This window comes from Neolamprologus multifasciatus, chromosome 22, assembly GCF_963576455.1.
Source record: "Neolamprologus multifasciatus chromosome 22, fNeoMul1.2, whole genome shotgun sequence".
NCBI lineage: Eukaryota > Metazoa > Chordata > Actinopteri > Cichliformes > Cichlidae > Neolamprologus > Neolamprologus multifasciatus.
Window position 1 is genome coordinate 4,147,868 of NC_140459.1, and position 26,109 is coordinate 4,173,976.

The 26,109-nt window shown below is 41.1% G+C and overlaps 1 protein-coding gene across 1 annotated transcript in view; it reads right to left on the reverse strand.

Annotated features, from left to right (window-relative positions):
* The window catches only part of LOC146492673 (chloride channel protein 1-like), an 86,425-nt gene that overhangs the window by 12,696 nt on the left and 47,620 nt on the right, over nt 1–26,109 (reverse strand). The window contains exons 19-23 of the mRNA XM_085148352.1: nt 23,870–23,957; nt 18,610–18,692; nt 13,172–13,216; nt 8,767–8,871; nt 3,727–3,813 (exon numbers count right to left, since the gene is read on the reverse strand). Of these exons, the coding sequence (XP_085004478.1) occupies nt 3,727–3,813; nt 8,767–8,871; nt 13,172–13,216; nt 18,610–18,692; nt 23,870–23,957 (408 nt within the window). The remainder of the gene's footprint in view (nt 1–3,726; nt 3,814–8,766; nt 8,872–13,171; nt 13,217–18,609; nt 18,693–23,869; nt 23,958–26,109) is intronic.

A 26,109-nucleotide genomic window follows, 5' to 3' on the forward strand; every position in this document is an offset into this window, starting at 1 on the left:
AAAGGAAGAGAAAGAGGAAGAAGGAGAAGAAGAGGAGGAGAAATAAGAGAAATAAGAAAAGTTAGATGAAGAAGAGGAAGAAGAAGAGAAAGAGAAAGAAGAAGAAGAGAAAGAAGAGGAAGAAGAGGAAGAGAAATAATAAGAGTTAGACGAAGAAGAGGAAGAGAAAGAAGAGGAAGAAGAAGAGGAAGAGAAAGAAGAGGAGGAAGAAGAAGAAGAAGAGGAAGAGAAAGAAGAAGAAGAGGAAGAGAAATAAGAGAAATAGGAAGAGTTAGACGAAGAAGAGGAAGAGGAAGAAGAGAAAGAGAAAGAAGAAGAGTTAGACGAAGAAGAGGAAGAAGAAGAAGAGGAAGAGAAATAAGAGAAATAGGAAGAGTTAGACGAAGAAGAGGAAGAGGAAGAAGAGGAAGAGAAAGAAGAAGAAGAGGAAGAAGAAGAAGAGAAATAAGAAGAGTTAGACGAAGAAGAGGAAGAGAAAGAAGAAGAAGAGGAAGAAGAAGAAGAGAAATAAGAAGAGTTAGACGAAGAAGAGGAAGAGAAAGAAGAAGAGTTAGACAAAGAAGAGGAAGAAGAAGAAGAGGAAGAGAAAGAAGAAGAAGAGGAAGAGAAATAAGAAGAAGAGAAAGAAGAGGAAGAGAAAGAGAAATAGGAAGAGTTAGATGAAGAAGAGGAAGAGGAAGAAGAGGAAGAAGAAGAAGAGAAAGAAGAGAAAGAAGAGTTAGACGAAGAAGAGGAAGAGGAAGAAGAGGAAGAAGAAGAAGAGGAAGAGAAAGAAGAAGAGAAAAAGGAAGAGAAAGAGGAAGAAGAGGAAGAGAAATAAGAGAAATAAGAAGAGTTAGATGAAGAAGAGGAAGAAGAGAAAGAGAAAGAAGAAGAAGAGGAAGAAGAGGAAGAAGAAGAAGAGAAAGAAGAGTTAGACGAAGAAGAGGAAGAGGAAGAAGAGAAAGAGGAAGAAGAGGAAGAGAAATAAGAGAAATAAGAAGAGTTAGACAAAGAAGAGGAAGAGGAAGAAGAAGAAGAGGAAGAGAAAGAAGAGGAAGAGGAAGAGAAATAAGAAGAGTTAGACAAAGAAGAGGAAGAGGAAGAAGAAGAAGAGAAAAAGGAAGAAGAAGAAGAGTAAGAAGGAGAGGCAGGGTTTGAAGAGTGAGGGGAAGAATTAAAAACAAGAAGAATTCATACATGAATGGTGAAAATGTAAAGAAGAAAAGAAGGAAAGCGAGCAGGGATTCGAGTCAGCGATGAGCAATTACACAGATGGAGGAAAGAAAAGTTAAAGAAAAGGAGGCAGCACAGGAGCACGAGTCAGAGACCATCATGGATAAAGACAGGAGCCCCAAACCTACAGAGAGCTTATTGATTATGCTCACAAAGTTCTCATACATAATTCAAAAAGCTTCGCGAGACTCCGAGGAAATTAGGAGCAAAAACAAATTGGATTTTTCCTCCAAATTAAAGACAAACAAGAGAAGACTTCCAAAGGTTGAGTGTATTAAAAATGAGCTTTTTTGGACTTGGATCAGGAAAGTTAATTTCATTTAATGCTCAGGTTTCAGTTCTGGGAGACCTTCAGACAGTTTCAGAGTTTTTCCATTAGCTGGTCGTGGTCTGGCTGCTTTGGCGATGCTGTGGCGAGCTGTGCTGCTGAGATCCAGACCAGCGGCGCCCAACCTTTTTTATTTGCCTTCAGCAACGCCTCATAATGTACAAATGTGTTCATTTGCACTCATTTTAAAGGAAATACCATTTAATCCCTGATTATATAAAAGGAGAACGCTTACTCTTTATGCCCGTTCGGTCTGAGCTATTTATTCATTAGATGAAGCTCTATCTCCTGCATCTTTATAAACAATAAACCACCTTTCTAGCATTTAATAAAAGGCACGATTAAGCTAATTTTTAAAGGTCTCTGTTGCTACTTAACGTGACTCCAACAGAGCGCACAAACACTCTTACTCTGTGATTAACTACAACACTTACTGCTTACAGGGTGACCAGACGTTCCTGCTTATCTGGGACTGCACAGCAGATTTACCTTGCATCCCACATTTTAAATGGGCTCTGTAGGACGCAGACCTTTTCTAAAGTCTGGCTTTTAGCCAGTGCATTCGAAGAAAGGAAGAAAGGCTTTTACGTTTTTATAGCTTGATTATTGTCGAGAGCAGGTTAATCTGTCTTTTACTCCCAATGCAATCGTCTGCAGAGAGCTACCAAAATCAAAATGAAGCAACAACATACAAAATATTTGGTGAAAAGGAGGCTGATTACTCTACTTTCAAGATTAGGCTTCAAACTTTCCTTTTTGCTAAAGCATATAGTTAGGGCTGGACCAGGTGACCCTGAATCCTCCCTTAGTTATGCTGCAATAGACGTAGGCTGCCGGGGGATTCCCATGATGCATTGAGTTTTTCCTTTCCAGTCACCTTTCTCACTCACTATGTGTTAACAGACCTCTCTGCATTGAATCATATCTGTTATTAACCTCTGTCTCTCTTCCACAGCATGTCTTTTATCCTGTCTTCCTTCTCTCACCCCAACCAATCACAGCAGATGGCCCCGCCCCTCCCTGAGCCTGGTTCTGTTGGAGGTTTCTTCCTGTTAAAAGGGAGTTTTTCCTTCCCACTGTCGCCAAAGTGCTGCTCATAGGGGGTCATATGATTGTTGGGTTTTTCTCTGTATCTATGAAGCGCCTTGAGGCGACTTTTGTTGTGATTTGGCGCTATATAAATAAAATTGAATTGAATTGAACTTGTAGCTTTTACATGAACATCTGCAGTTTACAGTTTAGCTTCAATCCTGTGTTCATGCATTGATATTAAAATGACTGATTATTGGTTGCTGTGGGTAGTTTGGGTTTAGCTGTTGGGCAGCTGGCCTCACGTCTGACTCTGGATTACTTTGGTGTACAGATGAGTTCATGGTCGACTCAGTGACTGCAGTCTGCAAAACAAGCCCGACTCATCACTCCTGCACCGCAGCGCTACAGCCTGACCTGAGTCATTTATGATGAAGCTTCGCTCTCTCCAAACACGACTGTGCATTATGGCCAAATGTCTCCACTTTGGTTTTGTCTGTCCAAAGAACGTTATTCCACAAGTCACTGTTGTTGAAATGCAACTTTGAAACCTACGCTGTGCAGCCATGTTCTTTGTCTACAAACTCTTTGTTGTGCTGTCATGAACTTTAACATTTAACATGCTAACGGAGGCCTGTAGCATTTCAGATGTAGCTCTTGGGGTTTTTTGCATCTTCTCTGAGCATTGCCATTAATAAAGAGCATTTAATTAGCAGCACCTGACTGCAGCTTACACTCTTAAAACCTATGAAAGCATTAAAGGTGTGCTTAGTATTTGACAGAGTGCTGTGAAGGCCTTTTTTTCTCCAGACTGTAAAAGACAGATTGTCAGTCTCTTTCTCAAAGAAGAATATTGCTTTTAAAAATATATATATATTGGATCAGTACTTAGTTTCTTCAAATATACAAAGACAAATAGAAAACAAAGTTGTCTGTGCATCCTTACATTAATGTAGAGACTTTAAAACGGGGTAATATGCTCTCACTTTCTTTTCCTAGCAAGTATATAAAGCCAGCTTGATATAAAAGTGCATTAGCTTGTCTGTCTGTTAGACAAATAACCTAAATACTGCTGTTCACAGCACACAGGAATGTAAATGTCCATTTCTGGAAGAAAAACGAAGTGCAGGGTGAAATAAAGTAATGTTTCTTACCTCTTTTAGTGCCACCACCCCCACCAGTTTGCCAGTACTGGTCACATAAGCATGACTTAAGCCAAGCAGTGAGAATAAGGTGTGGGTCTGTGGAGACAGGGGGGAAAAGGTCACTTGTGAAATGACACAAACTTTTTGCTTTCTGCTCCAAACACAACGTCACGTAGACAGAACGTCTCGAGGCTCCAGGTGAACCGCAGGAAGAGAAAGTCCTCGTGTTTGTAAGCACAAACTATCGTGCTCACGACGCAGCCAAGGTCACACTTTGGGACGAGCTCTTTGTATGCATCGGCACACCTCGATCACAAGGCCCCGTTTTGCACATGAATAAGCAGAATATTACAAATATTACCACGACAATGAAACCAACGGGAATGGTACAAGGTGTTTACACGCTTCACTATGCTGCAAACATCTGAAAATCATAATAAGGACGCGAGCGGGTCACAGAGATTGTACGAGGCAGGAAATGATTAGAAATACTTAGATTTACAAGAGATTTTATGTAAATCCCGACTCGGGCTGCATTCAGCTGCATTTTAACTGCAACGAGACAAATGAAAACGTCACCGTTCAAAACAAAAATACAGCAAAAGCTGCAGGAAATTACTGAATGAAAAGCCATCAAAGCAAATAAGATAAACGGGAATATCCAGAGTTCATATTAAACTTATATTAAACTGCTGTGACTCATGGAGTGCATATTGATTGGGCAGCGTACGAGCTTTTAGAGCTGTGGTTTCAGGCTTGGCTGGCTGATATCTTCTCATTTGACTAAATTCTTGCCAAACCTAAAACAGGCCGGCAATTTCCAGATTGGCACAGCGGCAAAATTAAAAACGACTGACTTAATAGCATCACACAGCATGTTTACAGCTTGGTACACAACAGGCTTTTGGTCTCTATGAATAGATTTCTCCCTCTGCGACAGCTCCGTGGTGGATCGCTTTATTTTTTTTAAAAATCATTTTCACTTCACTGCCTGGAGCTTCCTAAACAACAGGTATCGAAACTTCGCTTCACAGACTCACAGTTATAATGGGAATAGAAGAAGTCAGAACAGGAGACAAAGCAAAGTCACACAGTGATGTGTAAAAAGTCCCGAGACAGCCATCGTTTTCTCTCGAGTCATTCAAGCAAAAACAAAAAAACAAAAAATGAAGCAGTGTTGTGACCACACATACAAGGAAACTTAGATCTTTAATATAAAACATTATTTCTTCTTATTTCTTTAGTTGAATCTATGAAAAACTATCTGCAGCACATAATCAGTACATCTGAGTCATGTCCTTATGAAAGACCTGATGCGGGGTCGGAGGGATGCATCTGACCGCTCAGTTGATCCTGTTCAGTGAAGGCACATCACTGTTCTCAGAGAAAGGTTACTGTCAAGAAGCCATTCTTAAGGAAGTGAAACAGGGAGGAAAGGCTGAGGTTTGCCAGATTATAAGAACTGCACTGTCACTGGAAACAGGTCTCATATTCTGCAGTTCCATTTATGTGTGCGTGTTTCACAAAATGTTGTATTTTCTTGGCAAAAAAATGAGGAATAGCTCAAGAGTCTTGCACACTACCTCACTAACTCCATCTATCTTATTCCACTTATCTGGAGCCGGGTCGCGGGGGCAGCAGCCCAAGAAGAGAAGTCTAGACCTCCCTCTCCCCAGCCACCTCCTCCAGGTGGGACATGCCTGGAACACCTCAACCAGGAGGCGTCCAGGAGGCATCCTTTTCAGATGCCTGAACCTCCTCAACTGGCTCCTTTCGATGTTGAGGAGCAGTGGCTCTACTCTGAGGCCCTCCTGGCTGAACGTCTCACCCTATCTCTAAGGGAGAGGCCAGCCACCCTTTGGAGGAAGCCCATTTCTGCTTCTTGTATCCGCAATCTCGCTCTTCCAGTCACTACCCACAGCGCGTGACCATAGGTGAGAGTAGGGACGTAGATCGACCGGTACCTTACTAACTCAGTATTATATAAATAAGAATTAATTTATACATATTAATAATACCAAGTAGGGCTGCCACGATTAGTCGACTAGTCACGATTAGTCGACTATTAAAATCGTCGACGACTGATTTAATAGTCGACCCGTCGTTTGAAGCTTTGTAAGATCACAAAAGACGCAGGAATAAGTAGTAGGATTTAAGAGTGTAATAACGGACTGAAACAGAAGATGGCAGCACTGCATGTACAAGGATGCCAGCTGCCGTTAAACCCCGAAGAAGAAGAAGAAGCTGTGTCCCAGAATTCATAGCGCAGCCCAGCTCAGTTTCCAACAATGGCGGCAGCTAGTTAGTTTTAATATTACTCTTATTATTCTGGGTCACAAAATAAACGTTTAACATATTTTCAGGCGAGAATGTAGCTGTGTAAACCTCAAATATCTGCTCAGTTTATCAAGACACCACATATTTTCAAAAGCGCTCCGACGTTTTCGGAGATGTCGGTTACCCACTAGCTCGATAGCTAGCCGGGGGCTAGGCTAACTAGAGCACCGGACTCCCGGCTAATCGTTTTCAAACCCACCGCAGTCTTTCGCTACTCAGGTTAAACATGATATATAAGTCACTTAGATAACTTAAAAATGTTATTGTTTGGATTTTTTTTTGTATTTTATTTGTTCCTGAGTAAATCGGTTTCGGCTTTTTAGTTAGCACTTACCTTAAACACTTAAAGCTGTAAGCTAATGATAGTTATATAAGAGCAGATGCTGCTGGTGCAATGAGCTGTACGTTTTACGTCCAATGGATGATGATCTGATTAGTCGACTAATTGCAAAAATAATCGGTAACTAGTCGACTATCAAAATAATCGTTTGTGGCAGCCCTAATACCAAGATCCTACCAACCATTTGCTGCCACCAACAAACAGAAGGTTTGAATAGCATGTGGGCGGGGCTTTTATGGCTGAGATAACCACATTAGGGATACCCCCTCACTGCGACATTACACAAGAGAGAAGAGTAGAAGAAAAAATGATTTAGAGCAAGCTGACAAGATGAGCTTTCGGCTCACGTGGGTTACTCATTGATGCACTGACCTCATTATTTCAAAGTTTTTATATGACAAAAAATAAAAAAAGGCAGAACAGGTGAACTTAAAACTTCTTATCAATAAGTACTGCTGATTATTCTTCGGTTTGCAATACGTTTTTATGAGGATTCAAATCAGTAAAAAAAAACCAAAACAACAGAAAATGGACCATCATGACACAATAAGCTTGGATGAAAACATGACCCAGCTCGAACAATCTCCCAACTCCCACCGAGTTGTCCTTCAACGAGGCACGTTTCAGTGTTTGCACCAATCTACAGGAACCACACTTTCCAGCTCCCACATATAAACGTTGGGTTTATATAACAGCACCTCAGGAAACAAGATTCTGTTCTCGGTCAAAAATGAAAAACTGTCGTGTCCATCTCTATTTTTCAGACGACATTGTGTGAATAAAAAACAGTCCTCACTAAGTGTTTTTCATGTGTCATTACTCTCCTGTCAAGGTGATCCACATCTTCAGCCGAATGAGATGTAACAGAAGTAAACAACTTAGCAGCTGAGAGCGGGAACACCAACAAAAGACTGCCACTGCCCGTGGGGCTGAATTACATTTATATGGTTATTTGCTTGCATAATGCATGTGATAAAATACACGAAGTCTTCTTCAAGGCAACTGTACATTTTGGAATAAATGCAATGTCCTTCAGACTGTGTGACAATGATTAATAAAATGAAAATAAAGCAACTTTCTCTCTGTTTCTAAGAAAAAAATGGTTTTTCTTGTTAGTTTTCTGTCATTTCTACAGTTAAATGCCACAAAATTCACAGTAAACAACAATAAATCAGCTACTGTATGACTGTAGATTATATTTACTGTTAACAGGTTACAGTTAGTACTGCAGTAATTTGCCATCTGATGTCTAACAGCAAGATTTCTGGGGGACCCTGACATACTGGGTAACAGCTTTTCCCCAGTATTTCAATGAAATGGTTGTTTTAGGAAACAAGCTTTGGAGACAGAACCTCCTATAAAGGAAAATGTGCATTCATTGAGACAAAATGCAGTAAATGGTGCATGAAATGATGTTTCTGAATGTGTAAGAAGGATCTCAGTGTTTTATAGAGGCGCCATACGACTGGAAAACAGAGGAGGTTGACAACATGCTCATTTGATTTCATATTTCTTATAATACTTGGAACATCAAAGACACTGACAAAGAAAACTGCTGCTGAGAGTGCAGCAGACGAGTCCTTGATAATAGAAAAACACCATAATCACAATTATGTTGGTCAATGTTGTTATTTTAATTTATGTATAGAAAGTGAAGTGTTTTTAAAACCACCTTGAAGTAAAAAAAAGGGTTTTATTGCATTAGTGTTGCTTTCATGTGGTCATTCTTTGGCGTTTATGACCACCGATGGTGATTTCAAGCAATGTTTTTAAAAACAAGGCTTTTGTTGTTGCATTCGATGACTCTGCCCATTTTGTCGAACACCACTTCAAACTCCTTTCCTTATTCATCTCTGAGCTACTTCAAACTTTTTTTAGAGAGCACACATCAAAAATCATCAATCAGTCATCGCTGGACATGCAAGCTCTGTCTGTGGCTGCAAAGAGTTTGGAGTGTCCAAGCACAGAGTTTGACAATCAAGTCAGTAACACAGTTGCTGGGTTGTGCGCTATCACGTAAACGTCCAGGTGAGAACAAAAAGTGCCTGAACTATCACCCACTGAGCTTTCACTCAGGGTGCAATGAAAAGGGAATCTACTGAGTCTTTGCTCATATTTGGCTCCTGCTACTTTGTTCTCTTCCTTAAAGAGAAATTCCAGGATGGATCGCAGCCGCACAATGAGGTAAGAAAAGGATTTATACTGAACAATCACAGAATACCAGGAGCACGAGAAGTGATGCTCCGGTAGACATAGCAGTTTAAAACACGTCTTTCTCCAAACGTTAATAGCATTTTTAATGTACAACATCCACAAGGTGGTCTCAAAAAGACTATCGAACTGCGATTTACACAGACGTGTTGTCCACCAACCTTGTGTAACGATGTTCTCTCCACCAGCTGAAAAGGGGAAGGGTCCACTCGTATCTCATCGATTTCCATCGGCTTGTCCATCTCTTCCTCTTCCCACGCTTTAATCTGCAGCCACAAATAAAACCAAGGTCACGGAGGTGAGTCTGCTGCGGTTAGTTCACATTCCCTCTGCCGATGGGAAAAATGCACCTATTCAAACATACGAGTTCAACTAGAGGGGAAACAGTCGGATGTGTTTTCGCTATGAGTCATGCACATGTGTTTAAATATATCTGGCAACAATAAGAACTGTTACATAAATCATGAGCTGTATCTCTGGGTAAGAACTCCAGGTGTGTGTTTGCACAGTCTGTGTGTGGCTGCAGGATGGAGCAATTAATTAGCTACCACCGAGGAGAAGTCTGAGCAGTAAAAAACCTTGAAAGTCTGCGTTGCGTCCTTGCATGTCACCGGTAACCCCTCTGAGATTTAGGATGTCTGACACCTTTTAGCCTCTCTATGGATTTTACCCACGAACCTCAGCCTGCCGTGACAGCAGCAGCAGTCTTGTAGAATATACAGGCCCGTGTTACGGGGCAGTTTGGGAAAGTGCCAGGAAGAGTAAAAGCGGAGCGGCAGACAGAACAGGACTGCAGGGCACGATGCTGTTTTGATGTCTCATTTAAAATTCAGCCTGTGCTCACGCTACAGTTTAAAAGTGCCCCGGTTCAGTGTCTTCCCCTCAAACGTGACACAGATCTGTAACACCGCTGACCTACATTTGAGACGGATTCGAAAGCTAATAGAGATTTGTCTGCATCAGTCATATGGTAATAAGTCTAAAGCAACTTGATATGTGCTGGCAGAGACAGTAAGTCAGAACTAATGAACTCAGACCCACATTTTACATTTTAATCTCGTGTCAGTTCAAGTCAAAGTGAGGCTCTTCATTTTTGATTTCACTTCTCTCCTTGCACATTTTCAACCAGTTTTTCTTGCTCTTTGGTGACATTTCCACACATGAAGGTACATTCATGACTGTGGGAGGTTTCTGCACAGTGTTTTTAATACATGCATGAATAAAATATGAGACAAAACAATTTAAAATCAAATGTTAGCTTTATGCTTTCACGAACAAGCAATAACTACATGTTCAGCATGCAACATCTGAAAAGTTTCCCTTCAAAAGTATTTGATGCTTTTCTTGGACACACATGGTTGAAAAGTGAGTATCTCTGGATTTTAAACTGCTGGTCAGGTAAAATTAGGGATGGGTATCGTTTAGGTTTTATCCGATACCAGTGCCAAACCGGTACTTTTGAAACGGTGCCGGTGCTTAAACGGTGCTCAAACCGGTGCTTAAAGAATGGAGAACAAAATTGGTCCAAAAACCTCTCATGTTCAGCTGTTTTTTTGTAAAAAGATAACAATGTTAGCCTTTTCTGCAGCTATGGGGCATATATGGTATCACTCTTGGCTGGAAGCAGCTTAAACAATGGAAAAAACACAAACTTTGTCCAAAAACCTCTCATGTTTAACTGTTTTCCACTTTTTCTTTGGTCATTTTAGCCTTTTTGTCCAGGGTGAAGGGAGTATCTGCCATCAAACAAGAAGACAGCCGCATGTAGCTATGATGATGTTTGCTAGTTCACCTTACATGCATTAATGTAATAACGTGGTTAGCCTACTCAACGTAAATTACACACGAACAACATTAAGCTACTCACGCAGAGAAGAACGGCTGCTGCTGCATCATCATCCTCATCATTTCTGCTACACTGGCAGGGCTAGGGGCCAGGACTCTCCTCTTCGGGTTTTTGGGGGATGTTGCTAACTCCGGGTCCGATAACAGGCACCACACCCGCAGTAGATGTGCTCGGTGTGAGGTCTCGCAGCAAGCTATCAAATACGGCGCATTTCTCGGCTTTTAAAAAAAACGCTATGCGTCGCCAGGTGTTTCATCAGATTTGAGGTGTTACCTCCTTTGACAGTATCACAGTATCAGCTTAAAGCACTTGTTGCAGCTGCTGAGTTTGCATCTTTTGCTGTGAAGTACAGCCAGACTTTTGACCGCTTTGCCTTGGGCGTTTTTAATCTGTAGCTCTGCTCTAAAAGAACGTACGTACCTGGACCCGCCTACTATCCTCGGAAACGTAAAATGATTGGCTAGAATCTAAAGTGTATCACAGCCTCGGAAAATAACGCACTGAAATGTGCGCTGCTTTTCGGTCTGGTTACCGTTTATGTCAGAACCGATACCGGTACCCATCCCTAGGTAATTTAAGTCATTTGCTCTATAGTCCTTATTTATGTAGAGCTTCTACCGTCATGGAGACCAATGGACCTAAAATGACCCTCAGCAACCAGGAATTGGTGTTTTTAAGATTTAGACATAAGCTGCAGTCTTAGCTGATGTTCTTCATAGACGTAATTTGATTTATGAAGCTTAATATTTTTATGGCTACTTGTTCTTTTATGTTTAGTCGCACTGCTGTTATTTGGCATTTGGATGAGGTCTACTGGGGCTTATAAAGATTGATTTTATTTACTTCTGGGAGACCACTGGGGTCTGTTGTTAAAAATATGTAATGATCTTTGTAATCCAATTACAGCTGTATGATCCATGTAGCTGTCCTGATTGTGTGTGCTGCGTTAAAGACGTGAAACAGTATAATCTATACAGAATAGGATGGATTCCCATATCACCGTCATCAATAAAGAAAGATGGTGAAATAATGAGACTGTGGAGCCTCCTGTTGAATTTAAATGGACTTTTCTTTGGAGGAAGGGTTATAGAGCTCTTAATATACATCACAAAACATAAACATTACAGTAATTAACCTGTAAATATAAAAAGGAATCAAACATGTTCGGTTGTACTCTTTGATCTCCATAATTCCCGTTACTCTGATGAGTTTATATATACTTGTTTGTTTTGGTACACAGACAGAAAGAAAGGCTGTTTTATCATCTTTAAAGCTGCTTTTAGACAGGTTGGATTCTTTATCTGTGTTACTATCTGGCTCTGTTTTGCTGTTACTGGAGTCTTGTAAGCCTACTGGGCTTTATAAAATCAAATCAATGTGCAAAACATAATATACTTGTTTGTCTCTGCAGGCTTCCTGCCAGCAAACACTGAAGCTTAATGAGCATTTAAGGTGCTCGAGTGGCAGGAGGAGGAAAGTGGAGCAGTTTGTGTGTGTTTTGGAGACTTTGAGACTTTTTTGTGGACCTGAATGCTATGGAGAGACAACAATCAAAAGTTTCCTCTGAAATAGTTTTGTGTTTTACATTTTTTAATACCAAAAAGTGGTTTTTATTTTTTATTTTTTATGTATGGAGGAGTTAGACCCCATTGTGTTAACCTGTACCGAAGACAGAAACACAGATAAAGTAACAGTAAAACTAGGGATGCACCGATACCGATACTGGTATCGGGTATCGGGGCCGATACTGTAAAATGTCTGTGTACTCATACTCATAAAAGTTAACCGATACCATGAACCGATACCAACTTATTTCATTAATCAGAGGGTGGCTTGTCATTTCTGTTGTAGTTTTTTAGATTGGCCACTAGGGGGCCAATTATTATTTTATTTATTATTTATTTAATAATAATTATTTTGTTTGTTTGTTTACAATATGGACACTCTGCAATAATTTAAAAGTTTATTTTATTCTCAAACCTAATTTGTATTTATTTTAGTCCAAACAGAAGTGTTTATTTATTATTCTGAAAGCTCGAGACAGTGCCAATAGTTCAGTGATATTTTGTTAAATTAAAATGTGGAGACTCTGCAATAATTTAACAGAAGTGCTTAATTTTCACTTAAAATTTTTTTGTGGTCATTTTTATTAAGATTTTATTTTATTTTTTTATTTTTATTTTTTTATTTTTTATTTATTTTTTTTTATTTATTTTTTTTTATTTAAAAAAATAATAAAATAAATTTTTTTTATTTTTATTTTTTTATCGACAGGGAATATAATAAAACCTGTCTTCCAATTCATTGTATTTGTGTGTGTGTGTGTGTGGTAGAAGTATCGTTTTTTGTACTCTGTATCGGCAAGTACTCAGATCCAAGTATCGGTATCGTATCGGTTTGAAAAAATTGGTATTGTTGCATCCCTAAGTAAAACAACAACCACCTAAAAAACCCTGATTTTAAGATTAATCTTATTGGCTACTGTACTGTAGTACAAATAAGACTTTTTAAACACTTTTTAATATTTGAGCTTTTAATGACCCCCAGGAAGCCCGTGCGGTTTTTGCATCACTTGCAAATACAAAAACCTGCTGTCAAAGATTTTTGCTCCCACTTTGTGGGATAATGTCTTGTGACTCAGCACTAAGCATTCAAATAGCATGCTTAAAATTATTCAGCAGACTATTCTGTAAAATTATGCAAATCCTTCATTACTGTACCTCTTCTGGTGTCATTGTGTCTGACAGCGGAGGAGGACACGGCTCCTGGAGACGAAAAAACAGGGAAAAGGAGAGAAATGATTGGGAGTGATTTTATAAAAACACGCTGTCCTCTGAAACAGGTCGTGGTGATACTTCTAACTCTAGAAGCTCATCTGAATCTTACATTAGGGGAGGAAACTACCAGCAACTCAAAGAAAACCTGTTTCATACCATGAATATTCGGCAAACACACATTTCAAACTACTCATAACTCTTAAAATGAATCTATACAATCTCACATTCAATTTCTGTCTCTTTGTTTTCAGGCATCCAGTTTCCTGTGTTCGTGTTTCCACAGCACATCAGCAGCTTTGTGAGTTAAATGAATGCAGCAGGTGAAATTCAGGCCAACACCTGCTGCGACCTGTTTGGTGAAACTGAATTTATTACTAGCTGCGATCGCAGAGCTAATATTGCTTTCACCTTGTGGAAACAATATGATTCTGTGGGTGTGTTATTGTGGCAAACTGTGATCCTGGAGACTCACTCTGCTACAGGAACTATCAAAACAACCTTTTTGGGTACTTCAACGTGCGTTTGCATGTCTGTGGATGGATTTTGTACTGAAGGAGGACTCTAATCGCGCTCCGTTGCCTTGCGTGAGTTCAGAGGGAGCAGAAAGGTACTGGCAGGACAAGTGGAGAGCAGCTCTGGCAGTGGCTGACACAATAACTTGGATGTGGTAGCAGTGTGGTGAAACCATGGGAAAAAAGTGGTGCTGGGACCTCAACTGAAGATATAGTCAAGTGGTAGAAGGAACACTTTCCTTAATCCCACTGACACATCTTGTGTAGAGGAAACAGGGTCTGGTGGATAGGGGAACAACTCGCCTATCACTGGGGACGAGGTCACCGAGGCAGTCAAACAACTCCTTGGTGGCAGGGCCCCTGGGGTAGATAAGAGTTTCCCTGCGTTCCTGAAGGCTTTGGATGTTGTTGAGCTATCTTGGTTGACACGCCTACGCAAAATTGCATGGAGGTCACCCTGGAGTGGTTTGCAGCTAAGTGTGAAGCGATAGGAAAGACAAATCTGAGGCCATGGTCCTTAGCTGGAAGGGTGGAGTGCCCACTCCAGGTCAGGAACGAGTTACTACTTCGGGGTCTTGTTCACGAGTGAGGGGGGAGTGGAGCGTGAGATTGACTTGAGCATAATGCCTTCCTGCCCTCACCATCGTCACGAGCTCTGGGAAGTCATTTGGTGTCTGTTTTTAATTCTCACTTCACTACAACTGTATGACAGATGAATTTTGTTTAAATGTCACTGACTTATTAGCAGCAGGACTGCTTTGACTGAAGGGCTGGAGCTGCATCAGCTGCTGGGTTTGACCTGCACTAAACAACAACTCCCCACCTTGTTTGTGGAGTTGGTGCTTTATCGTTGCCGTCATCTGACAAATAAAAAAACCTGCTTTTAACACTCTTAACAGTCCACACCAATTTTGAAGACACGTTTTTTAACCCTAACAGCCAGATGGAGTAAGTTGAACTATGATTTTGCCCACTTTTCGCTAAGCTAACCTCATATTTTGTCAATCTATATCAAAGCAAAGTTGCACCAAAAACCTCCAGCTGTGGTTTGTCAGCGATATCAGGAGAATCACAGCTTTGGTTGTCTAATGGTGCAAAGACACAAAACACCAAGTGATGTTTTTGTGCTACGTAATTAAATATAAAATCTATGCAATTCTTTGCATTACAGTAAATAAGCACGTCTCCCAATCAGAAATGGGAGGCCTGCTCACTGATACAAATTCAGGGCGGCTGGAGCGAAACTTCTCTTCTACATAAAGGAGACAGCACGGAGAAAAGTGAGGAAAATCATACACAAGTCCCTTCCGAGCTTAATGGTGTTCACTGGTTACCTAGCAACCCTCTCCAACCATGAAACAAAGATGGCAACAGCCCTGAAGCTAAAACTGAGGCTTCAGATTGCTAATCGCCGTGTCGCTACCCAATCCGTACGGTACCGGAAACCCGATCGGTACCCCGCATGCGCAAATCTTACGTCACATTCAATATATTTGAATGACACGGTTAGCGCCCAGTTAGCTCTTAGCATTTCTCAACAGCTCTGCCTCCTTTTCGACTACCGGGACATTTAAACAATGGATAATCCGTATCCGCAACAAATTTTTGCTTTTCTCCTCAACAGAGCGCGTTCCCCGATTGAACAACAGCGCCGTAAAATAATACAGACTTTGTAATATGTCACGTGAAGATTCATCAGCCAGATGAAGTGTTTACTGGCAATTGACAGTGATAGCGGACATCATCATCACTATTCCAACAATCCTCTCCTCACAAACAAGCATAAACACACTCGATTATCACTAAATCAAATTTAACACACGTTTGTAATGACGCGAATTCAGTTTACAATAGGGTTCATTCGCTCAGTCAGCAGGTGGCAGTATCCTCGTACACTGGGGAGTAAACTGCCATTTAACGAACAGAAGAAGAAGAAAACCCCTGCACATGCGCGGTACAGATCGGGGATCTGATCTGATCCGTAACTATCTTTTTATTTTTTTGTTTTTGTCTACATTATATTAAATGTTTCATTATCGGAAACATTTTAAGAGATACTTATTATTCTTAACATCTTAACAGATACTCTGACCTGTAACTATCGTAAAATGCTTAGACCGGAAGTAGACACATACAGTCTATAGTTTATCACTGAAACTATAACTATTGTTCTTATTCAAGGATTAGCAGCATGCTAATATTATTACACCTGCCAGATGTTGTCCTAAAGGTCATTGTTTGGTTACCTGCGCTCAGCAGTTGGTAAAATAAACAATACCCGGGTCACAGAGAGAATCCAGCCTCAGCTTGGCTTGATTGCTGGTAGCAACATCCCACTGTGTGCCTATTTGATATTCATGGTTGTGGAACTGTGGCTGATGTAAAAACAATCCCCACCGAGGAACAGGATTGAATGCAAAAACATAATAGAGAATCAGACTGGTAATTCACCAGCCACAGCAGTGGGCACAACACAAATCAAATTCTAATCTTGCCAGTTCACAAGCGTATGCTTATTTCCAGTGTGGTTTTCATTCTTGCATGTACCGCCTTCCTCGCGAGCCGAGATCACCACCAAGCTGAATATAATGACTCTGCCACCAGCATCTGCATTTCCATGAGAGCGAGCGAGAGAAAGATGCTCGACTTCAGTGAGTTTTCCTGTGGATGAGATGTGAATTCATGTGCTTCTGTCAATCATATAAGCATACATCTGCCTGAATAGAAAGCAGACTCCATCTTCCATTCGCCGGGAAGATGTGGTTTCAGGAATTTTTCTTTTAGAGAATGAGTTGAATGGTTCGCGACACATGGGAAAATTACACTCCTGACACGGCTTAATAATTAGCTGGCTGGAGGAAAGAGCGCAGAGGCTTATAAAGGCATTAAATACACAGACATGTAGAAACATACAAAGATGCTGGGATTTAATTCATTTTGGCTTTATTTATGTGACAAGCAGGCAATACCCTACATCAGGTAAAAAAGAAGTCAGCAGAAGTCTGTAAAAGACCTCTGGCAGAACCAGGCTCGGAGACGGGACGCCATCTAATACAAGAGATTTCAGGGTCCGGGGAAAGAGAGCAGAGAAAGGAGATTCTCCCCTCACAGGTAAGTAACAGTGAGGTGCTGCTAATCTAATGAACTATTTACTAAACATCAGCACTGTTGGGTGTAATAGCTCAAAAGTAACATGTTACTGTAACCAGTAATGCAGTTACATAATGCATTATTGTACTAAACAATGATCACATCAACTTCAGTAGGTAACAAAGGCCGTGATGAGCAGTCATGCTTGCAGCATCATAGCCTCCATTTTTTTTACTGTGCATGTTTGTACTGTAGAATCACTGCGGCAGTAGTTAAGCAGTAGCTTAACTATATTTTACTCTACTTGGCAACAGATGACCAGAGTCAATAATTAGCCCCAGAGACCCTGAGGGCTTGAAGTTTATTACCTTGTATGGAAGGTGTTATAGAAAAGAGAAGTTCTATGTCTGTTTATAGCCATTAAAGATGTGCAAGATGTACCATTAACTGTGACTAATGTCTGGAACCTATTTTAATCTGTAATTGACGCCATGGGGGGGCGTGTACCCCACAAGTGTTCTCATGTATTTTTGTCAGAAGACATAGGCTGATGTTTTCTCCTGGGTGTTAATAAACTCATCGTTTGATTGCACTTTTCTGGGGCCTCCGTGGTTTGTCTCACTGCTCTGCATTGATCAATTTCGCAACAGTCTCTTTGGATGGTTTTCAACTTTGCATTTGAAAAACTTATTTTAAAACTGGAACTGTAGCCTCAGGTTTATATCGCTAACTGGTAACTTTGTGAAAATGCGATTTGTGTCATGTTACAGACTGTAATGGGTCACTTTTTCTGGTGTGTAATTAAGTAACGTACTGCATTACTTTAAAAAAAATTAATGAGTAATATATAATATATTACTATTGTTGAGTTGTGACTCCAACACAAATCATCTGTTTGCACGTCTAGGGGCATTCAGGTGTGCTTTAACACAATCCTCCCAGGAGCTGACATCTGAGCAAACATCCCAGACTCCACAGGCCTCAGTTAGCATGTTGAATGTTACAGTGCATGACAGCACAAAAGCCTGAACAAGCATGGCCTGTTTGGAAAGGTTGCCAGGAAATTGGGTCATGCAACAGGACAATGAGCCGACACAGACCGGCAAATCTACAATGGAAGGACTACAAAAAAGGAAAGAATTGTGGTGCTGCAACAGCCCAGTCAAAGTCCAGACCACAACCCAACTGACATGCAGTGGAGAGAGCTGTGCATGGCCTCATTGAACTGGCACCATGTTCTAATGAATAATGGGCAAAAACTCCTCCACAACAATGTGAGAGGCTGATAAAGTCATGCAGAAAAAGTTATTACTGGTTTTACAAACTGCTGACGTGTGCAATAAGAAGTGCAGACACACCTGAACGTGTCTGCCTGCTCTCAGAGGTTCACATGACTGTTCTTGCCTTTGCAGTAAAAAGAAAAATAGCCACTCACATTTGAAGTTTCCATGTGACAACAGAGATGATACTGCATTGAATTAAGGTGTCATGCCTTGTCTAATAGCCCTGCGTGAAAGAGCGCTTTAATTACTGCATATTTAAACAGAATTTAATCTTTTCTCCTTTGTTTGATTGCATCTATCATGTCTTTTAAGCAGAAAGGACAAAACATGAGACTGAGAGCAATGCACGAATTCATTATTGTAAAAAAAAAACAAAAAAAAAACCCATCGCGCCCTACAAAGGCGTGACATGCAGAGTGGAGATGTGAAGCATATCTAATGCAGCTGATGCATGAGAGCACACGCACTAGACATGCAATGAGACGTGCAGACACACCTGAGACGGGCCCTCTGTCTGCCTGCTCTTAGAGGTGAAGATATTCCTGAGTGTTTTCCTCACAGACTGCAGAGAACCTTTTTCTGAGGGAGGAGTGAAGAAGGAGACTCAGTGGGTAAAAGGTCAATAAATTATACAAATGCAGCCTTGGAGAAAATAACTCAAGAGTAAATGGAGACTTTTAGAGACTGCAGGGAAAAAAACCCTCGTTGTTGCCTGGAAACCATTTCACTGGGACATTGTCTGTCTCTTGTTATGTTTGATGGGCTACTGAGCAGTTTGCTGTGCCACAATAGGCACAGACACCATCTGGATACTTGGAGTGAACAAGCTGCCAAACCTTCGCTCACTGCTGTTAGGGTTGCAAAGTTATTAATTCCAAACATTTGACATCTGTTGAGGGCGGCGATGAACATGTTGAAGTCAATTTGGTAACCTAACAAAAAGAGTAGACAGGTTTAACTTCAACCTTTAAAAAGCTAGAAGAACATATTTATTGCTGCAGGGCATGATTGACTTTAGTGGGGAGTCGTCTGGTTCATCACCATCGGGAGTCTCACCAACATGTGATGGAGAAAATAAATATGTTACAGGTAAAGCTAGGCTTGAGTTATTTAATGATCAAACAGCCATCTTTCTGTAAACAAGCCTTTCTCATGAACTTAACAAATGTGCAAGCTGCAAAAAATATATTTAACACATTTTAAGTTGCGTTTCAATGCATAAAGTATATTTTTATGTATCAAATTACTGGAAACAACAGGAATAATGCACACTAAACAAACAGACTCTTTGCAAAGATGATACTGTTGTGCTGAAGTGCAGTCACCTCCTAAAGGACGACTTCGAGCCTGTGCATTTCTTCTCACGTGAGTCATCTGCAAAATGATTTAGAATATATATGCATTGCATTTTCCCTATCTTGAATTCATCTTCTTTACCGCTTCTCTTCTCTCAGCCACTAAAAATAAGAAAGTCAATCGTGTTAGATTTAGCTCCGTCACAAAGAGCTGATTTAATCAACCATCTGAACGACAAAATTAAACGAAACGAACTATGAGGGAAACTTTGCATTATTTGTTCACTTACACTCAGCTCTTAAAGTGGACTTTTTATGCTTTTTTTGTAATTGTTTGCAATATATACCGTAATTGTCGGGCTATAAGCCGCTACTTTTTGCACAAGCTTTAAACCCTGCGGCTTTTAGTCAGGTGCGGCTTTTCTATGGATTGTCCATGATTTTTGTGATATCGTCGGACGATTTGTTTTGTTTGTTCCGCTGTTGTACGGCACTACAGTGCCTGGCGGAAGAGCATGTGATCAGACACACAGTATCTGGGTTCAAGAGTGGTATGTTGGCCACATGTCCGTCCGCCAGGCAACATAGTGCCGTACAAGTAGCGCGAAAAACAAACTTCAAAGTAGCGCTACGCGTTCAGCGGGAGGCGTGGATGATGAGCGGGGATAAACTTGTGAAAAGGAAGTTATGCTCAACTCCACCGGTGGATTCTGACAGCGTGGAAAAGTGTGAAAACATCCATGATCACCAACGGATATCGAAGGGCTGGACTGCTGCATGATGGAGAGCAGGACACCGCCACGGCCCTTCTGAGGGTGTTCGACTCTGACACTGACAACGAGGATTTGTTTGGTTTTGAAAGTGACAACGAAGGAAAGAAGCGGAGAGTGGATGACGAAGCCATCCTGAGCCTGTTCGTTTCCGACACTGGAGAAGAGGACTTTGGTGGTTTTAGTGCAGGAAGAAGAGAAAGATGGTGAATGACTGACTTTTCTTCTTGTTAAAGCCGTGTCACTGCACCTGAGCCTAAAAGGTAGGCCGAATCTATTTGTCTGGTGTGCTGTAGGTTACTGTTATGTACTACATTTGTTACTCATTTATGAAGCACAGTACATGTTTCGTACTTGTAATTACCGCTACTTCTACATATACCTAAAAAGTTATGCAAATATGTACCCATAACTTGTTTTTCAAAATATAAAAGGGGCGTGTCTCCAAACAGCCATGTCTTTCCTGACAATTCCCTTTGTGCATATTCTCTTACATATGATAAGTCAACATTGAAACACCTGCGGCTTTTAGTCAGGTGCGGCTAATGTTTGTACAAAACAGGATTTTCCCCTGATTTTAGCTTGTGCGGCTAATATTCAGGTGCGCTTTGTAGTCCGGGAAATACGGTACATACACACAGTTAAAATTATGGATGCTCATATTAAACATGGTCAGTTCAAACAATGACGTCATTATTTGTAAGTAATCCATATGACCTGAAAGCTTACTGGAGGAGAGATCAAAGCCAGCCTGTTTTCTCACTGGGACTGTGTTTGATGGCATCCTTAACGACGTCCATTACTCTGCATGTGTCCTCTCTGGGTACTCCAGCTTCCTCCCACAGTCCAAAGACATAAGTGGGGCTATGTGGTTATTAGACTGTAAATTAACCGTAAACCGTAAATTAATTGTCTGTCTCTCTGTGATAGCTGTATCCCACTTCTCACCCAGGACAGGTGGGACAGGAAAAAACCCGCTGTGACACTAAACTGGATAACCAGAAGAAAAAAGATGAATCTGTTTTATGTCCATCTCTAATATATCCCACCTGCCTGCATGAAGTGGGGGAACTGAGGGGATGCAAACATCCCAGCAGAAAATTATTATTTTAAACTGTAAAACATACAAAACACCTTTATTATAGTTTAAAAATAAAGAAGGGAAGCTGAGCATAACAGCGCCAGTTTAAAGATTGATAAAAGGCTCAAAAAGCACCATTAAAAGCTGAAATCTGTTTAACAAATGATGTAAACTCTTATTTTTAAACCAACAAATCTAAAAGCAACACATACTTTGGCTTCATGTATTAACAGTTGTGTTGAACTACTCACTCCGTCAGCAGCTCCACGACTAAAAGCTGCACCGCCTTGTTATTTCTTTCATTTTTATTGATTTCAATTTGAAGTAAATATTATTTATAACAATTTCTCCAGTCATCTATTATTATTATAGATGTTTTTCATTTCATCTTACATTTACCTCGATGGTGTTTGTTGCTTCACCTCTTTGTTTTCTGAATAAATCCTCCCAAGTGGGATAATTAAACTTCGGAGCTACCATTTTGAACTGTGTGTTAAACTGAAGTTCTTACTCCAGATTTCCCAAAATTGCAGCTTTTGTTCTGTCTATGATCAGTGCAAAGACCAGCTTCAGTCCTAATTCAGGCTAGAAAGAGTCTCACAGTCATATTTAAATGAAACACTCACTAATAGGGATGGGTACCGGTGGTTCTGACATAAACGGTAGTAACCAGACCGAAAAGCAGCGCACATGTGATACACTTTCTTCTTCCTTACATTTGTATTGGCGGTTGGCAAACAACTGAAAGGTGCATTACCGCCACCAACTGGTATGGAATGATACACTTTAGATTCTAGCCAATCATTTTACGTTTCTGAGGATAGTAGGCGGGTCCAGGTACGTACGTTCTTTTAGAGCAGAGCTACAAATTAAAAATGTCCAAGGCGAAGCGGTCAAAGTCTGGCTGTACTTCACAGCAAAAGATGCAAACTCAGCAGCTGCAACAAGTGCTTTAAGCTGATACTGTGATGCTGTCAAAGGAGGTAACACCTCAAATCTGATGAAACACCTGGCGACGCATAGCGTTTTTTTTAAAAGCCGAGAAATGCGCCGTATTTGATAGCTTGCTGCAGACCTCACACCGAGCACATCTACTGCGCGTGTGGTGCCTGTTATCGGACCCGGAGTTAGCAACATCCCCCAAAAACCCGAAGAGGAGAGTCCTGGCCCCTAGCCCTGCCAGTGTAGCAGAAATGATGAGGATGATGATGCAGCAGCAGCCGTTCTTCTCTGCATGAGTAGCTTAATGTTGTTCGTGTGTAATTTACGTTGAGTAGGCTAACCACGTTATTACATTAATGCATGTAAGGTGAACTAGCAAACATCATCATAGCTACATGCAGCTGTCTTCTTGTTTGATGGCAGATACTCCCTTCACCCTGGACAAAAAGGCTAAAATGACCAAAGAAAAAGTGGAAAACAGCTAAACATGAGAGGTTTTTGGACAAAGTTTGTGTTTTTTTCCATTGTTTAAGCTGCTTCCAGCCAAGAGTGATACCATATATGCCCCATAGCTGCAGAAAAGGCTAACATTGTTATCTTTTTACAAAAAAACAGCTGAACATGAGAGGTTTTTGGACCAATTTTGTGTTCTCCATTCTTTAAGCACCGGTTTGAGCACCGTTTAAGCACCGGCACCGTTTCAAAAGTACTGGTTTGGCACCGGTATCGGATAAAACCTAAACAATACCCATCCCTAGTTATAAGAGTCAGAAGCTCAGTCCCTGCGTGATGTCTTTAACTTGTTTAAACTGCTGTATTGCTAAAAACGGCTCAGAGGGCCGCTCCTCCTGACCCCTGTGTGTTTGGATTAGCATTAATGCTGCCACTGCTGTTTACACGTTGTGTAACATCACATTGTTCCTTATGATTTGATTCATTCTGATGGCTCCCCCTTTTCATACTTCACGAGCACCAATAAGACGTGTTTGTGTCCTCTGGGCAGGAATCTGCTTAGCAGACATGAGAACCTGGTGAGCCTCATACACCATCTGGGATGTGACTAAATGCTTAGTCATATCAGAGGAGATTTTTTTTTTTCCAAGGAGAAGAAGGGGAGACATAGCGAAGAATAAATCCCATTACATCATCCTAGTGAGCAAAACTTGTCTGAAAGAATCAATATTACTGTGACAGGAGCCATAAGGCTTTCATTCCCCAGCCTCGCCTCCACGCCGCACGACTCCACGGGTGTAACCGAGCTAAGGAAGAGAGATCAGAAATTGTAATTGTCCTCTGCAATCTGATTTCTGTCTACATAAACTTGACCTTTAACCCTGTGCTGAACTTGAACAGGAACTTGGGCAACAGCGAAAGCATCACCCTCCGACTACACGATGTGTTCAAATGTTTGGACGTGTGCTGCTTTGCTTTACCCAGACCACCATCACAAATAAGAATAACATTATTACAATAATAACAGGAAAAAAAGGTGAAGAAATATTTCCTCCTTTTTTAATATTCGGCGTACGGTAATATATTCCTCCTCTGAAGCAGCTGTAAGGGTGAGACATTTATACAGTCATGTTTAGAGATGATGTATGACTACTACACCTCTGCCAATATTAAATATTTATGTTTTCTCATAAATATGCAATCCTCTCAACTCACCAGGAGCAGGAGCAGTGTGGTTGGAGGAAGGCTCCTGGGGCTTCTGAGGAGGCAGGGGGCCGTTCCTCTCCTCCTGGACTGGACTACCCTGCAGACGACGGCCACGTGTTATTAAGGAAATTAGCATTAATAAAGAACCTGCAGACCAAGCGGTAAAGGTTAAACTAGGATTTAATGCAAGGGACAAGCAGCAATATTTTAAAGGTACTTTTTGTAAGTGCAAAATCTAATTAATAATAAATCTCCAAAAGTTGATTCTGTTCATCTGGACGTAGCGTTTTCTGGGAGAAACGTTTCATCATCATCCAAGTGACGTCTTCAGTCTCAGCTGACTGCAGGTTTCAATCTTATAAACTGTACATTTGCATAATGACTGAAACCAGCCCACTGAAGGAACAATGGGCTGTGAGGTCAGTTCCTTAATCATAATTATGCAAATTCTCATGACCATTGATCAACAACCACTGACCAAAACCCACTGATCAAAGGCCATGAGTACCATTCACAGAGAGTTGGGGAATGGGTGAGTGGCAATGGGTGAGTGGCAATCCTCCTGCACTTAACAGCTACACTATGTTACTCTGTTTGTGTCGGGGGACCCAATCCTTGGGGTGGACCAATTTTTGGCGCAGCGTGTTTTGGGGTTTAAAAGCCACAGAGACCCGGTGGCTGCAATCACAGCATTGTAAGATGGCGAAAGATGTACCCTTAGGCCCCCTCCTTGATTCAGAGATGGTCTTTCCCTTTTCATGTAAACGGCCTCCTTGACTCCACGCTCAAACCAGCGTTCTTCCCTGTCCAGGATGTTACATCCTCATCATTGAAAGAGTGTCCACTGGCCTGTAGGTGTAAATAGACTGCAGAGTCCTGGCCTGACCAGGTAGCTCTTCTATGTTGTGCCATCCTCTTAGCCAAAGGTTGTTTGGTTTCCCCGATGTATAAATCCTGGCAATCCTCCTGGCACTTAACAGCGTACACATGGCCACACATTTGACTCTTTGTTATGTAGTGGAGTTCATGGTTGATGAAATGGCTGCAAGGTGCCCCATCTTCTGGCAGCCCTCTGGCAAAATGCTAACTCTTGGGTTTTTTGCAATTTCTCTGAGCGTTGTACAATCTTCACTTGGGCGGAATTTGCTGGGATGTCACTTCTGGTAGGACCAGAAACTCTCTGACTGCTACTTCCTCTCAAGGCGTATGGGATCAGTAAGGATGTACTTAGTTTTTCCCAGGACTGCCCAGAGTATTGAGAAAACGTTCTGTTTCACATGACTGTAGATGCTGCAATTTAAGATATTTATAGCAGCTAGTCTTTTAGCTAATTAAACTTTAAACTTTTAAAATATACCAAACAACGTCTTGATGCATGCTCAATCATCCAGGTAAGTAAATCTCTAAAAGTTGATTCTGTTCATCTGGACGTAGCGTTTTGTGGGAGAAACGTTTCGTCACTCATCCAAGTGACTTCGTTCTTCCCTGTCCAAGATGTTACATCCTCATCATTGAAACAGTGTCCACTGGCCTGTAGGTGTAAACAGACTGCAGAGTCCTGTCCTGACGAGGTCGCTCTTCTGTGTTGTGCCATCCGCTTCGCCAGAGGTTGTTTGGTTTCCCCGATGTATAAATCCTTGCAATCCTCCTGCACTTAACAGCTACACTATGTTACTCTGTTTGTGTCGAGGGACCCGATCCTTGGGGTGGACCAATTTTTGGCGCAGCGTGTTTTGGGGTTTTAAAGCCACAGAGACCCGGTGTTTCGAAAAAACGGGCTGGTTTCAGTCATTATGCAAATGTACTGTTTATAAGATTGAAACCTGCAGTCAGCTGAGACTGAAGAAGTCACTTGGATGAGTGACGAAACGTTTCTCCCAGAAAACGCTACGTCCAGATGAACAGAATCAACTTTTGGAGATTTATTTTCCTGGATGATTGAGAATGCATCACATCGTAATAATAACGTCATTCCTCACCACCAGGGGGCAGCGTTTTACCTCTGGATGCTCTGAAATATTTTCCGATGTTGGTCTTTTAACTCCTTATATTCTTTTAGACCTAAACAAATGACCTCAAAAGGTCGTGCATCTTCCCCAAAAGCCATTGTACATAATGGTGTTTTTAATCACTCGCCTGATTAAAATAAATGTTACATTTACTCTCTGCACCATCTTATGGAACTAAATTCAGTTGATATTTCTTCAGCACAGATGTTTGGGACATTAAGTCACATTCTGCTGATAGCT